At 41.7% G+C, this 17,182-nt stretch overlaps 1 protein-coding gene across 12 annotated transcripts in view; it reads left to right on the top strand.

The window, feature by feature from the left end:
* Positions 1 to 17,182, top strand: part of LOC134337298 (receptor-type tyrosine-protein phosphatase S-like) — a 513,177-nt gene that overhangs the window by 412,349 nt on the left and 83,646 nt on the right. For all 12 annotated transcript variants that reach the window (XM_063032185.1, XM_063032183.1, XM_063032184.1 and 9 more), the window contains 3 exons: positions 2,156 to 2,371; positions 10,222 to 10,382; positions 14,793 to 14,905. In XM_063032185.1, coding sequence (XP_062888255.1) covers positions 2,156 to 2,371; positions 10,222 to 10,382; positions 14,793 to 14,905 — 490 coding nt within the window. The remainder of the gene's footprint in view (positions 1 to 2,155; positions 2,372 to 10,221; positions 10,383 to 14,792; positions 14,906 to 17,182) is intronic.

Here is a 17,182-nt window from a genome sequence, read left to right as displayed (position 1 = left end):
ATTAGATCTATAGGAGACTGTTATGAACGAGGTATATTGATGTCATTTGGACAATGAATGAATAAATATAAAATATCAAATAATACTTTCTTTTGTTACCTTCAATTAAGGGCTTATTTAAAAGACAAACTGGGTCAAACAATGTTTTTGCCAAAACCCAATGAAATCGAAATTTTAATTCAAAAAGAAAAAATTTAAAAAATTATTTCTTTTATGTATAATTTGATTCAAAAACAGACAATTAAATAAGGAATCCACAAGTCAAAACAAAAGTGGGAAACAGATCTGAATATTAATATTGATGAAACAAATTGGTCAAGACTGTGTCTTGACAGTATGACAAATACAATAAACGTTTGACTTAGATTAGTACAATATAATTTTTTACACCAATTTTATATTACACAGCAAAAAATAAATAGATTAATTTCAAACTTATCTGATCAATGCTTTCGGTGTAATCAAGAAATTGGTACTTTTTTACATTCTATTTGGTCTTGTTCCAAAATTCAACCTTTTTGGATAAATTTGAGAGTTTTAATGGAACAAATTACTGGAACTCTATATTATTTCTATTAGGTGATATAGAAGGGATAAAACTGAAACTTAAACTGAATAAAAATTGCATTGGCAGTAGCCGAGAAGGCTATAGCAGTTACTTGGAAATCGGATTCGTATTTAAGTATGGATCGTTGGTAGAGTGCAACTTATAGTAGTATTCCACTTGAAAAAATTACTTATAATTTAAGTGATAAATATGATACATTTTTGAATATTTGGCACCCATATTTACAAAAGATAGGATGGCATATTTAGTTGCTCCGATGATAAAGATGCTGGTCCCTTGGGGAAAGTAATAAATAAATATACTAAATTTACTTTGAATCCCATGGAGCATGTGGAAACTTTCCAATATCCAGGCAGTTCTTCTTCCTTCTTTTCTTTTTTTTTCAGGTAGGGGTATATATCGGGGGGAAGGGTTAAGGGGAGGGGGGGAGGGTAGATATTATCATTTCATGTAATCATCTGGAAAACTCAATAAAAATTATATTTTAAAAAAAGAGAGCCAGTAACACCGAGAGCCTATAACAGTGAGAGAGCCTGTAACGTTGAACAAGTCCATAACATTGAGAGAGCTCGTAACACTGAGAGAGCCCGTGACACTGAGAGAGCTCGTAACACTGAGAGAGCCTGTGACACTGAGAGAGCCCGTGACACTGAGAGAGCTCGTAACACCGAGAGAGCTCGTAACACAGAGAGAGCCCGTGACACTGAGAGAGCTCGTGACACAGAGAGAGCCCGTGACACAGAGAGAGCCCGTGACACAGAGAGAGCCCGTGACACTGAGAGAGCCCGTGACACTGAGAGAGCTCGTAACACTGAGAGAGCCCGTGACACTGAGAGAGCCCGTGACACTGAGAGAGCCCGTGACACTGAGAGAGCTCGTAACACTGAGAGAGCTCATAACACTGAGAGAGCCCGTGACACTGAAAGAGCCCGTGACACTGAGAGAGCCCGTGACACTGAGAGAGCCCGTGACACAGAGAGCCCGTGACATTGAGAGAGCCCGTGACACTGAGAGAGCTCGTAACACTGAGAGAGCCCGTGACACTGAAAGAGCCCGTGACACTGAGAGAGCCCGTGACACTGAGAGAGCCCGTGACACAGAGAGCCCGTGACATTGAGAGAGCCCGTAACATCGAGAGAGCCTGTAATACCGAGAGAGCCTGTAACACTGAGAGAGCCCATAACCGTGAGAAAGCCCGTAACATTGAGAGAGCCCGTAATATTGAGAGAACCTATCACACCGACAGAACCTGTAACATTCAGAGAGCCCATAACACTGAATCTTAACAGTGAGACAGCCCGTAACATCAAAGAGCCCGTAACACTGAGCGAACCTGTGATACTGAGGGAGCCCGTAACAGTGAGAAAACTCATAACATTCAGAAAGCCCGTAGCACGGAGAAAACTTATATCACTGAGAGAATTCTGTAACAGTAAGAGCATGTTACACAAAGCTGTGTTTGGGAGACCTCTGAAGCATTTGGATTGATAGTTATCAGTTCCTGCTCATCTGTTTGAGGAACTATCTTCACTTGGTTCCTTTGTCAGATTCCTCTAGTTCTGATAAATTCCTCTCATTGTAATCCAGCTTCTTCAGGACCTGATGCGTCGCCGACGCAGAAGTCTCCGTACCCGACGCCAGCCGGGTCATGCCAAGCCCTATATAGCAGGTCGCTTTGACAATCTCCCGCAGGAGTTCATTCTTGGTGACAAACAATTTTATGGTGGGTTTGAAAACAGGCCACTCGAGCAGGGTAACAAATATGTCTTCTTCATCCTGGGCGTCCTGGACATTCCAGAAGCGGTGAGTGACTCAACTTTTTGGAGACGTCTTGGCAACATCATACCTAATGATATCATTGATCTCCATCTGCCTTCCCGAGCCCCACCTGTCAATTTCATTCTCATGGTTTGCCTTTATTCTCTTACTTTTAGGAGCAGATAATAGAAATATTACTCCTCTTGTACCAGGCACTTGTCTGGGATCAGAGGGCCACATGCGCACACTGTTGAGGTTGAAGTTCTATAGAGGGCAGCGCACTATAGTTGAGGAGGAAGTACAGGAGAGTTAGATGAGGTTTCTGCTCCTGAGAACTGTCCGTGAACTGAATTTACTGTAAATGGTAACTGGTTTATTGTTGTCATGTATACCAAGAGAAGCTTTGTTTCCACACCATCCAAACAGGCCATTCCATACAATGAGGTAGTACAAAAGTCAAACCATTAACAGAATACGGAGTATAGTGTTACAGCTACTGAGAAACTGCAGTGCCATTAAGGCCACAACAAGGCAGATGGAGATATCAGTTCCTTATCATATAAAAGATCCATTCAAGAGTTCTGTAACTGTGGAATACATTCTGTGCTAGAGCTTGGTAGTATGTGATCTCAAGCTTTTGTACCTTCTGACTGATGGAAGGTCAGAGAGGGAGAGTGACTAGGGTGGCAGTGATCTTTGATTATGCTGACTACTGAGGCAGATGGAGTCAATGGAGGGGAGGCTGACTTTTGTGATGAACTTGTGCAAAGTAGTTGCATCCAATAGGATGCTTTCCATGGTGCATCTGTAAAAGCTATCCATGGTGATAGAAGTTGTTACCAGCTAGTATCCTGCAGAAAATGTTGGGCTGAATGCAGCCCATGCGAGTAACGGGGGAGCAGATTCACTGTCAGCAGTTTCAGAACGTGTGAAGCTATCTGGTTCAGGGTTGGTAACGTTTGACTTTAACTGAAGGAGAGTTTAGAGGATACCTCGGCTTTTCCTGGGGGTGATCTGTGCACTGTCCTCTGGTGAAGAAGTAGTAGTTCTGTATCTGAGAGCAGAGCATCTGCGTTAAGTAACTGAGGTCTTCCATAACCAGAGGAACCCCAATTCTTCCTCAGGAGTCTATAAGGCATTGACTCTGCTCTACAATAAAAATAACACTTTTTAAAATCATCTTTAACCTAGTAAAGCAACTCAATCCACATCACAAGAGGGGTATCAAACAGGAATTGAGTCCAATCCACTTAAATAACGCTTTGTATTTCTCAGCATTTCCCATGACCTCAAAGTTATAAAGTAGGGAAAACAAGCAAGTTTGTTTTCATCAGCTTCTATGAATGTTTATGTGGGACTGAACTGCTCATCTGCTTTAGAATGATTATTGAAGGATAAAATGTTGTCCAACATTTTGATGAAGGATAATGGCATTACTTTCCTTCAGTGGAATACCATGCTACCTTTTCAGTCCAGATGAGGGAGATAGCTATGGTCTTAGTTTATCCACCAGAAAATATGCAATTTTCCACCTGTCATACATTGGTACCTCACTCTAGATCTTTGTGTTCATGTCTCTTCAATGGAATAATCTTCCAGCTGAACGATGGCTAGCACGAGTCAAAGATAAGGAGATGGTATGTTGAAGGTGTTGCACTTTGGGAGGTCAAATGAAAGGAGAAGGTATACAGTTAATGGTAGATCCCTAAACAGCATAGAGGCACAGAGGGAATTTAGGGTCCAACTCCATAATTCACTGGAAGTCACTACACAAGTGGATAAGGTGATAAACTAGATGGCATGCTTGCCTTCTCATTGGTAGGGGTGTTGAGTATAACAGTAAGGAGGCCATGCTGCAGCTATATAAAGCTTCTGTAGGCTGCACTCAGAGTATTGCTTGCAGTTCTGGTTGACCCATTATATGAAGGATGTGTGTGGAGACTCTGAAGAGGGTGCAGAAGAGATTTACAAGGAGGGTATGAGCTATGAGGAAAGGTTGGAACAAGTTGGGCTGTCCTCTCTAGGGCTTGGGAGGCTGAGGGGAGACCTGGTAGAAGTTTTTAAAATTACCAGAGTCATAGGTAGGGTAGGTGGTGAGAATCTTTGCCTTAGGGTAGAAGTATCAAACACTAAAGGAAATGCTTTAAAGTAAGAGGGAGGAAGTTTAAAGGCAACGTGAAGGGCACTTTTTTTAAACACAGAGAGTGGTAGATGCCTGCAATAGGTTGCCAGGAGTGGTAATGGGATCAGGCAGTCTGGTGGAGTTTGAGGCTTTTGGATAGACACATGAATGTGAAGAGAATGAAGGAATGTGGATTGTGTACAGGAAGAGGACGTTGAGTATAAATGGGCACCAAGGTCGGGATGACATTACGGGATGAATTACGGGACTGACATTACAGTGCTGTCCTATTCTGCCTTCTATTTAGGCACTGAATGTCTATTCAATAGGTGAGCTTTACAGAGTATTTCAGGAGACAGAAAAATGGATATATTTAGTTGTATAATTCCAAGGCATTAGGTCCAGATTTATGAAGAATTACAGGCAATGGTAGAAAAATAACTATTTGAATTTTGGCAGTAATAGCTCTCAAAAGTAATAAGCATGCTATTCCAAATCGAAGTTATTCAGATTGTAGGTTGACCATACATGGTTATGAAATATATTGTTCCTTCGACCTCACAGAATGGCTGGAGCCATCCCCCGTATCGTGGGGGCTTGCCAACCTGCTTGAGTTAGTTACAATTGGATTGAATCCAAGGAAAATGGTCTCTTATTTCTATTTAATTCATCAAATGGTAAGAAGAGCTTGTTTTAAGGGATATATAATGTCAAATGTTTGAGCATAAACTCTTGGTTTCAGACAAAATGCAATATATTGATTTTTCAACAATGATACAGTGGATTCTGGTTAATTAAGACACATCTGGACTAGTATAGCTTGGCCCAATTCAGTGGCGCTCCAATTAGCCCAAGTTTCATGGAAATAGTTTATTAAGTATGAAAAAGACAAACTACCATTTAACTAAGTAACAAATTATGTATTTTAATGAACTACAGAATAAATTAGAACACTACCAAAACTACTACAGTGTTATAAAGCTGTGTGTCCTAGCAGGAAGGTTTGCTGGTGTTGCACAGTGGGGGTGGGGGGGCGGTGGCATGGTTTAAACTAGTTTCAGGGGGATGGGAACCAGAGTGCTAGAATAAATTGTGGAATGGTTGTAGAGAAAGATGTTGTTAAGCCTACATACAAAGTCAGGAGTCAAAAGGTTGAGCGTGGTGGAACTAATATTCTGAGCTGCATATGTTTCAATGCAAAGTGTATTGTGAGAAAGGCAGATGAGCTTAGGGCATGGATCAGCACGTGCCATTAGTGAGACTTGGTTGCAGGAGGGGTAGGACTGACAGCTCAATGTTTGATGGTTCTGTTATTTCAGAAAGGTGTGATCACATTAATGGGATTATATTATAAACCACCCAACAGTCTGCAGGATTTAATGAAGCAAATTTGTAGATAGATCGCAAACTGTTACAAGAAGCATAACGTTATGATAATAGGTGATGCTATCTTTCCACATATTGATGGGGACTCCCATACTGCAAAAGGGCTAGATAGGGTAGAGTTTGTGAAACATGTTCAGGTGCGTTTCCTTAGTACATAGAAGTCCCAGTTAGAGAGAGTGTTATACTAGGGAATGAGACTGGCCAGGTGTCAGAAGTTTGTATAGGGGAACACTTTGCATCTACTGATCATAGTGATCTAGTGATTCGTTTCAAGGTAACTGTGTAAAACCATAGGGCTGGTCCTCGGTTTGGGATTCTAAAATGGAAAAAAGGCTGATTTGGATGGTATCAGAAAGGATCTGGCACATGTAGATTGGAGCAAGTTGTTTTCTGGCAAAGGTGTACTTGGGAAGTGGGAGACCTTCAAAAGTGAAATTTTGTGAGTACAGAGTTCGTGTGTTCCCGTAGAATAAAAGGCGATGATAACAGGTTTAGGGAGCCTTGGCTTCCCTGAAAAAGAAGGAGGTACATAGCAGATATAGGTAGGTAGGAACACTTAAAAAGGAAATCAAGAGGGATAAATGAAGATGCAAACATGAGGAATTCTGCAGATGCTGGAAATTCAAGCAACACCCATCAAAAGTTGCTGGTGAACGCAGCAGGCCAGGCAGCTTCTCTAGGAAGAAGTACAGTTGACGTTAAGGGACTCGGCCCGAAACGGCGACTGTACCTCTTCCTAGAGAAGCTGCCTGGCCTGCTGCGTTCACCAGCAACTTTTGATGGGTGTTGCTGGGATAAATGAAGACATGAGTTTGCTCTAACAGGCAAGGTGAGAGATAGGTACAGAGTCTATAAAAGTGAGACAAAACAGCAGCAAGGTCATGGACCCTCTACAGGTTACAGAGAAGGAGGTGTTTGTTGTATTGAGGTAGATTATGGTGGATAAATCCCAGGGCCTGACAAGGCTTTCCCTCAGACTCTATGAAAGGCTCATACAGAAATTGCAGGGGCCCCAGCAGGGATAGTTAAAACACCCTTGGCCACATGTGAGGTTCTGGATGACTAGAGGATAGCAAATGTTGTTCCATTGTTTAAGATAGAGTCTAAGAATAAGCCAGGAAATTATAGGCGATTGAGTTTGTAATCAGTAATATGAAAGTTATTGGAAGATATTCTAAGGGACCGGATATATAACTATTTAGATAGACCGGGCCTGATTAAGGATAGTCATCATGGCTTTGAGAATGATAGGTTGTGTCTAACCAATCTTATAGAGATTTTCAAGGAAGTTACCAGGAAAGTTGATGACGGCAAAGCAGTGGATGTTGTCTACATGGACTTTACCAAGGCCTTTGACAAGATCCCACATGGGAGGGTGGTTGAGAAGATTCAGTTGCTTGGCATTCAAAATGAGGTCGTAAATTGGATTAGGCATTGGTTTTGTGGGACAAGCTAGATAATTATGGCAGATGATTGACTCTGTGACTAGAGGTCTATGACTAGTGGTGTGCCACAGGGATCGGTGCTGGGTCCATTGTTGTTTGTCATCTATATCATCGAATGGATGATAATGTGGTAAACTGTGTCAGCAAATTTGCAGATGACACTAAGATTTGGGGTGTAGCAGACAGCGAGGAAGACTATCAATGCTTGCATCAGGATCTGGACCAGCTAGAAAAATAGGCTGAAAATGGCAGATGAAATTTAATGCAGATAAGTGTGAGATGTTGCATTTTGGGAGGACCAACCAGGGAAGGTCTTATATGGTGAGCAGGAGGGCAGCAAGGAGTGCAGTAGAACAGAGGAATCTCAGAATACAGATCCATATTTCTTTGAAAGTAGCATTACAGGTCGAGAGGGTTGTAAAGAAAGCTTTTGGCACATTGGCCTTTATAGATTGAAGTATTGAGTACAGGAGTTGGGATGAAATCATGCAAGACCTTGATGAAGCTTAACTTGATTTATCGTATGGTCACCTACCTACAGGGAAGATGTAAATAAGGCTGAAAGTATACAGGGAAAATTTAGAAGGATATTGCTGGGATTTGAGGACCTGAGCTAAAGGGAAAGGCTGAACAGGACTTTATTCCCTAGAAGCTAGAAGATTGAGGGGAGATTTGAAAGAGGAATTCAAATTATGATGGGTATCAATAGAGTAAATGAAAGCAGACTTTCTCCCCTGAAGTTGGGTGACAGTACAATCAGAGGTTATGTGTTAGGGTGAAAGGTGAAATGTTTAAGGGGAACATAAAGGGAAACTTCTTCACTTTTAGGGTGGTGTAAATGTGGAACAAACTGCCATTGTAAGTGGTGGATGTGGATTTGATGTCAACATTTATGAGAAATTTACATACATGGATCGGAGTGGTATGGAGGGCTATGGTCCGGGAGCAAGTCAATGGGATTAGGCAGATCAATGGTTCAACAGAGACTAGATGGGACAAACGGCCTGTAGTTGTGTTGTAGTGTTCTATAACTCTATGATGTGTTCTTTTAATTGGCTGTAAATGAATAAAATCAGCGCAGACACTTGGTGCATACAGTAGGCTGCCTTCAAACAGTGCCATCAATAATTACACCCTCCAAATCTTAATTTTAATTGTAACATTTAAGAATATAATTGATTCCTTCAAATTCTTTGTAGTTCCTAATTTGTTGAAGTCGTAAAATCATTTCATTTTCACTCCCTGGTGTTTCTGGCATCTCCAAGCCCGAACACTTGAACATGCAGTGAACAAACCAGTTCTGAATTGTCTTAAAGTTGGAAGCCCAAGAAGAGCTTATTCGTCATTTACACCAGGCAAAAATTAGATCCTTTGTCTTACTGTTTATTACTCAACAACTCTCAGTGACAAAAATCACTGCTTTGTGAACACAAACATACGAGTAACGATATTTAAAAACTGTTCACTTCAACGACAGTATAGTGTCTAACAGCCACATAGTGTGTGCATGACTGATGCTAGTTAGAAGATGGTCGACAATAGTCTCCTGCCACAATTAAGCGGCACGGTGTCATAAATAAACAAAGGGACTCGGCTAGTTTCTTGATTTGTCTTTGTTCTTGAAGAATTCGCAAAGAAGCGGCTGCTCTTATCAATCAATGGCCTCATTTAACTGGAATCCATTCTTCTTGAGTTTAGCTGTCAACCTGATTTGTAGATCTGTGTTTGGTGAGCCCGGGCAGGGGAAGTAGAGGCAAAGCATCTCCCATCAGTCATCCAAAAGTGCATATGAGGCTGAGTCACATGACCGCTTTGGATCCTGATGTTAATGGCATAAATGCATACCACTCCAAAAGCAGGCTGATATGATCTTCTGCATTCACCATTCCCCTCCCACCAAAACCCCCACCATTTTGTGTTGTAGGAAATTACACAGAATGCACAGCATAGAAACACAAAATATTGTCGATATCACTATCTCCCTCCTTGCTTCACTATCCCCTGTAATGCCCCTCATGCATTATCTAAGCATTTATGATAATGTGTTACCTACACTATCTCAATACTCATTATAACAAATTCCACACTGTAAACATTAATGTCTTGCCTGCATTTTATATTGGATACTATATATCTTTGGTCTGAACTAAGGAGCAGGTTTTTAAAAAAATAAATCAAGCATAATTGAATTTTACATTTCCTTCTTTGCAGAAGGATTTACAAATTGCTTTGTGTCCTTTCTTCCCATAAAATAGTCTTGCATCACTGTTCCATCATATCTCATAACAAGCATACTTCCCAGTTGAATATCTATCTTAATTCTACATGTCTGCCCTTGGGGTCAGTGTGCCCCACATTCTTTCAACTCTTTTGTGTGAAGCAGACTTTTATTTAACAAATTGAAGCAGCTTGCATTGAATTTTGAGAGATTGCTTGGAGCTGGATCACACTGAAAGAAACTAGCATCTCCTCTGCGTCTTGAGTAGAGAGGCCAAAAGCTAAATATTACTTGATATGTGGAAAAACATAAAATTTCTCTCCACCCTGCCCCCCAACCCACTCCAAACCTGTCCAACATTTTATTGCAGTAACACCACGACTGCAGCACAGGTGTTAGAACTGAGTGTGTTCCTTCAGGCAAGAATATCACCAGCTGTAATTTTCCATGTCAGCTATGTTCTTTTGACCACAAACAATATCATTAGGCTTTCAGTTGTTGTGAACTTTCGGAAAAGTGTTCCAGACGTTTTTGCCTTAGCGTGCTTCCCGCTGAGTTGACTAAACATGCTGTGTAATAGTGATTATGTATCAAGTTCTGCTGGAAGTGTTCAACAACATCTAAGAAATCCTCTTGTATTTATTAATGAAAGTCACCTGACTATGTTTATCGTAAAGCAGTGAATGAATTCTAAGAGTTCCTTGGTTTTCCATTGTTATTGCAGAAGATGTTTGCAGCAAGCCCATACTCTGACCCCATCCTGTCTGCGGACCCTGACCCACAGCCTATCATTGACGGAGAAGAGGGTCTGATCTGGGTGGTGGGCCCAGTGTTGGCAGTGGTCTTCATCATCTGCATTGTAATCGCCATTCTATTGTACAAGAAGTAAGAGAATCTCAATTAAAGGTTTAGGGTGGGTCAGGTAAAATGGGAGATTGGTGGATAAGCAGTAACACTGGGTGTTATGAAGGTCACCAATGGGAAATCAACCATTGACAGGTTGTGTAAGGAAGAGAATTGTGCTTCTTAATCTGTCCCTCTGCCTCAGCCCCATAGAGCAGGGAATGACTGCCTATTACACATTGATTTCTGGGTGTTGTTTGGTTTCCTCTACTTTACCCAGTCAGCCATTCTGTCAGAGTCAGACACAGAAGAGAGAGCCTGGCTGCTATTTGACCTTCGACCTGGTGGAGTTGAAAGGAGGGGCATAGAGCAAATCTAAGCTGATCCTGCCGTTGGGTTTTGGCCTGAAATATCGACTGTTTATTCATTTCCATAAATGCTGCCTGACCTGCTGAGTTCCTCGAGCACTTTATGCGTGCTTTGGATTTCCAGCATCTGCAGAATTTCCCATATTTATGAGCCTGATGTTGGTTATGTGTAGTTTACAGGGATCACTTGACAAGGTGATCCTTCTTTGAAGCAGTAATATTTTTATAATGGAACAATAATACTGTAAATAAATTTTAATTAAAGTAATTAACATTATAAGTTGATATTCAGCCTATTAATGAGGCTGTAATAATAATATTTGCGACAAGAATAAACTAAGCCCTCTGAAAGACGGAACAAGTTGGTACAAACTCTATACACACAACAATGCAATGTCTATTCCTATTCTCTATGCAGCAGAAAGCTCTCAAATTACTCTTTCTGTTGTAAAAAATTAATCAGTCCTTGTCATCTCAAAGTTGCATATTTTTACAAAACCACAATTGCTGTTTGTGATGTGAATTGGAGTCATTGTATGATGCTGTGCTACCTCATTAACCGCAAAGCTCCGGGATTTCCATACATAATAATTTGAAATAATGAAGTTCGTTTATTATGGTAAAATATCCCAAGGTGCTTCACAGGAGAATAACCAGAGGAAAAAACTGCTGAGCCAAAGAAGGAGAAGCTTATCAAGGGGAATGGTTTTAAGCAGGAGAGCCAGGTGATGAGGAATTTCTCTGACTGGGCCCTAGAACATTGTAGCCTTGACCATGGTTAGTAACTTGAAGGGTCAGGGATTGCATGAGAGGGATGAATTGACAGTATACGGATTTCTTGTTGCATGGGAGATTGGTGGAGCAATTTAAAAAAAAACACAACAAAGATCTGAGCTTGCAGTGTTGAAGGGAACTTGCGGCAAAGTTTTTTTTCTCAGCTTCTTATGGGTCCTTGATCTGCGTACTTGGTGCATTCATCTCTCCTGTGTGATCCTGGAAAGTGAGTGTCATCAGGCTGCTGGCATCAACCAGCAGACACACCCTTCAGGCATCAATCAATCCTGAGATAAACTAAATCCTTATCAACTGGGACTTGAAAGCACTGCCAATGGCAGTATTTGTTTGCCTTTTACATGGGGTGATGTTCTTATGTCGTGGAATGATTCACAGAATATCAGAAAGGAACTGTGTTGCCATTTTATCCAAATACCCATAAGCAAAATAAACCAGAGGCCTAGCAGAAGCGCCAGACTGTGAGAGCTTGTGAGTGGTGGCTGGGAAAACAACAAAGTCTCCACAGTAACGGGATCGGAAAGGAGTAGTTTGGAAATAGAAAAGATTTGTTATTTAGTCACGATGACTGTACCCAATGGGCAAGGTAATCAAAATGTTACCTATGTTAATTCACTTGAAGAATGGAACTACTGACCTTTTTATCTTTTGGGAGTGAGTACACACTGTAGCCAATTCTGCAACCTTGCACTTCAACACTTTGTGCTCCTTAATCCTCTGATCCTCCGCCCTGCCCTTTATCATTTCTGACAGCTTTCATTCCAGATCGAGTCACAGTATCCAAACTTACCAGCATTATTAAAGATAACTGGTTTAATTAGTCATGGGGTGATGCTGCTGTTTGCGTGTGTGAACTACTAGCATTTATACTGAAGCACTTACATAGTTCTTATCTTTCCCTTAATGCACTCATCACGGACAGCAAGCCCGACAGGTAAGTAGCCACTTTAATCCAGAGTTCCAAATAATTTTCTGTCATATTGAAAGGTTAAAATAATTAATAACTTGTTTTATTTTAATGGGCTTATACTTGAATTCTGAAATTATTTTCATATAACTGTCATAAGAGAAGATAATTGCAAGGCCAGGGTAAGCACAAGCTTGCTACATCACCCCTCAGCTCTCGTCATGACTACAGGACTGGGTCTTGATTCAGACACATTTCGTGATTCACGTGCCATGGTGTCACAGTTGTACAGCTGGTAGAGTCACTGCCTGGCAGTGCCAGAGATCCCAGTTCAATGCTGAGCTCTGGAACTGTCTGTGTGGAGTCTTCATGTGCTCCCTGTTACCACATGGATTTCCTCTGGGTGATCTGGTTTCTTCCCATGTCCCACAAGAGGTGTGCAGATTAGTTAATTTGCCCCTAGTCTGCAGCTGAATGGTGCATATAGGGAGAGATGATGAGTACTGGGGAAGAATAAAACAAAGTAGGATTACTGTAAATGGCTGGTTGATAATCAACATGGACTCATTGAGCTAAAGGACCTGTTTCCATGCTGCATGTCTCAATGACTCTGTGACTGTGCGATCTAATCCTCTAATCCTTCGTATTTGTTCTTTAATCATGTACGGGATGGGGGTGTCGCCAGCTAAGCCAGCATTTATTGCCCAGCCCTAGGTGCCCTTGAGAAGGTGGTGATGAACTGCCTTCTTGAGCTGCAATCCCTGAGGTGTAGGTACACCCACAGTGCTCTTAGGGAGGGAATTCCATGATTTTGACCCAACGACAATGAAGGAACAGCGATAAGTTTCCAAGTCAAGATGGTGAGTGACTTGGAGGGGATTTCCAAGCATAGTGTTCCCAGGTATTTTCTGGTGTTCTCATTCTTCTAGATGGTAGTGGTTGTGGGTCTGGAGAGTGCTGCCTTAGGAACTTTGTTGTGTTGCCATGCATCTTGTAGATAGTATACACTGCTGCAACTGTTCGTTGATGGTGGAGGGATTGGATGCTTGTGGAAGGGGTACCAATCAAGTTAGCCTATTCTCAGGTTGATAAATTGAGTCAGAGACATAAGCAGAATGGAAACAGGTCCTTCAGTGTAAATTGTCAGTGCCTAACAAGCTACCTTAGCTGATCCCATTTGCCTGAGTTTAACTGTTTTATACTGTACTCGTCTAAATGTAAATAGAAGGAATGAAACTTCACACGATCTACCTGGTGAGACAGTTACATGGCACAGTGCATTAAGTAGAGGCCATTCACTTTTGCTGCTCTGGAGAGAGGTTTAATCTGTCTCACAGCCTCTTCGGTCCATGTGAAACGAACCTGGGTAATCTCAGCTCTGCTCCATTCAGAACAAAGTTAGACTAAACCGGGAGTCAGAGTCAAAGTCTGGTTTATTATCACTGACTTATGCCATGAAACGTGTTGTTTTGTGGCAGCAGTATAGTGCAAGACATTAAAAAGATCACTGTAAGTTACAATAAATAAATAAATAAATGGATACTAGATACCCGATGCAAAACCAAATAGTGAGGAAGTGTTCATGGGTTCATGACTGTTCAGAACTCTGATGGTAGAGGGGAAGAATCTAAAAAGTTCCTATAACGTTGAGTGTGCATTTTCAGGTTCCTGTAGCTCCTGCCTGATGGTAGTAATGATAAGAGGGCATGTCCTCGATGGTGGGTATCCTTAACAACGGATGCAGCCTTCCTGAGGCATTGCCATCTGAAGGTGTCCTTGAGGGCTTAAGAAACCACGTTTAAGAAAGAACAAAATACATTGCTCCTGAGAGTTTTATTTAGAAGCTGCTATGCTAGGCCTTTCAGAGAGTTTGCTGCTGAACCTGGAGCAGTTTTTGAAACATTAATGTTGATGGGTAATCTTATTGGGACACTCAGGTACTGAGGGAGCATTGCAGCATCATTGTCACCAGTGGGAGAATCTCGAACGAAGTTATCAGTAGGTGGTCAATTAAAACTAAGATGCATAGGAACTTCTTGCAGAAGGAAGTGAATCTTTGGAATACTCTACACCTGGACTCCATGGAGGCCAAATCAGTGAGGGTAGTGCAGGTGGAAGACTTTTAAAAGATAGGGGAACTGAGGGCTGTGGGGATCTGGCACAGAAGAGGAAATGTGGCGTGTGTAGATCAGCTATGTTCATAGTGAGTGGCAGGCAGGCCTGAGGGGTCAAGTCCTGCACCTATTTCCTTACACTCCTATGATATGTACAACCTGTATGTGCCAGTGGGCCATGCATTCAGCTCTTGGCTATGCAGGTTCATAAATAGGCCATAATCTTCAGTGATCATTAACAAAATTTATACCCATTTCACTCCAATGACAGAAAACGCAAAGAAAGTGATCCCAGAACGAAGTGCCTTCTTAACAATGCAGAAGTGCCATCCCATCATCCCATGGACCCGGTCGAAATGAGGCGCATTAACTTTCAGACGCCAGGTAAAGATGCAGCGACTGTGCTCTCTGCTGATGTGATAGAAATGATCTAAAGAGAGCTTCGGTGTTATTCATCTATGCTTGAAGGCCAGAGAGGCTGCTCTATTTAAGACTGTCTCTACTGAAACCTCAGCTGTTTGGTAATGAAGAAGTTGAGTGGTATCGATACAATAGAGGCACTGAGATGGTTATTGTACTTTTCTTGTGATGATATGCTGATATGTTGATTATGGTGTTATCTGAGCCCGCGGTCCTGAACTCAGGAGGAAGACTGAACAGGGAAAACCACGTTGCAGGGGACACAATGTTTGTGCATTTCTCAAAATTAGGAGTATTTTTAAGAACCCTCCATTGGGCTTCTAATTCCACGTCTTTCCCGTTTCTCTCACTTGCCCTCAGAAGCCAGTTTAAACTCCATGGAAGGGTCACCAGTCTCGAGCCCAGTCCTGGTTAAAGCTGCCTATACTTTAAAGTGGGATGTGGCCCCTTCATTTGTGTCTTAAAAGATTGCCAAATGTCACAGAATCAAAATATAGCACATCCAATCTTAATTGGATATCAGGAGACCATGAGAATTACTAGTTTGAAATGGGAACATTCATGTTTGGAACAAATTAGTCTCTTTGTCCACCTGTACTGTAGGGTTCAAATCCATGAATAGTCCTGAGTAGAACGACTTTGGTTACTAACCACTGAGACATATTAAAACCAATGTCACAGTAATCCTCCACACTGGAGCTTCTCAGAAACCATTGGGAGGAATGCATCCTAGCAAGGCAGAATAATGTTTGCCCTCAAAAAGCCTCAGAAGCCATAAGTATCAAAGCACTATTGCCAGTTCTTCAGGAAGAGGAGAGAGGCAGTGGGGGTGTAGTGGGGCAGTGGGGTGATGGGAGAGATAAGGGTGAGAGAGAGCAAGAGGAAGGGTGGGGGGCAGGAGCAAGAAAGGATGAGGGGAGCAGAGGAATGTTTGAAGAAAAAAAGGAGAAACTGCAACAATTTCAATTCCATGTTGGAAACCTTAACTGCAAGAGTTACAATTTTCATGCCTTTACACAGGCAGGGTATTCCTAGGAATGGCCAAAGCTGTGCTCTCTCCTTGCCACTTCCTTAAGAGAGGAAGTGGCAGCCTGATGCTTACCAGACCTCTCATTTAAGACATGGTTGTGGAAAGAGTTAAGATTAACTGCAATGAATTCGAACACTGTAAAAGTCTCTGTCATATTCTTCAACAGATGTTATAATTATAAGTTGAAACACACTTAAATCCTACCCTTTATCAATTACTAAAATGTGTGGGCTTTTAATATGACACTTTGTGATGGGCAATTAGCTGGGGTGTGTTCACCAGTGCCTAAGAAATGTGATCCCTAAAGAAATGTTAAAATTTCAGTCAAATTCTGCCATTAATTATGGAACCATGTGGTAGAAATTAGTAGTTTGTTTAGTAGATAATGTTTGCTTTCCTACTGAGGAATTATTCTCATCTGTGCCATCGACTGGCCCTACTGTACAGAAGACCGCAGTATTGATACAAAGTGCTGCCAAGCAGTGGCTGTGGATGAAAAGGGAGGGACCCAACCTACTGACCCCCACTGGTCTACAGGGAAAGAGCAGGGCCAAAGGAGCAGAAGCAAGATACAGGCTCACCCCGATGACCATTAAAGATGATCACAGCGAAAAGTGTCGAATTCAAAAGGGCACCACCATTTTTCCGCATAAAGGTGCAGGTGTTATGGAAGGTTTTATCAGAGAATAAATATTCTACAATATTGCAGGTTAATTATGCAAATCAATTTTGAGAAATAGCACGCATTTGAAGGAAGTGACTGCTGGATCTAAAATGCATTGTTTGTGGATGTCCCTGTTATGGGTATAAAACTAGAAAGCATGTATCAGTCATTAGATTCAACCATTAATTTGACTCAATTATTTGGTGCACTTTAGAATTCCTTGGGAATGATACTTCACCATCCAGATTTGACACTACATGATAGAGCCATAGAGTCATAAAGAAGTACAGCACAAACAGGCCAATTGGCCCATCTAATCCATGCTGAAACCATTGAAACTGCCTACTCCCATGACCTGTACTAGGACCACAGCCCTCCGTCCCCCTACCATCCATGTACCTTTGAAGCTTCTCGTCAACGTTGAAATCGAGCTGGCGTGCACCACTTGCACTGGCAGCTCATTCCACACTCTCATGACCCTCTGAACAAAGCAGTTTCCTCTTACGTTCCCCTTAAACTTTTCACCTTTCACCCTTAACCCATAACC

This window comes from Mobula hypostoma, chromosome 24 (assembly GCF_963921235.1).
Source record: "Mobula hypostoma chromosome 24, sMobHyp1.1, whole genome shotgun sequence".
NCBI lineage: Eukaryota > Metazoa > Chordata > Chondrichthyes > Myliobatiformes > Myliobatidae > Mobula > Mobula hypostoma.
The sequence above is the reverse complement of the archived record's forward strand: the minus strand, read 5'-3'. Positions and strand labels throughout refer to the sequence as shown.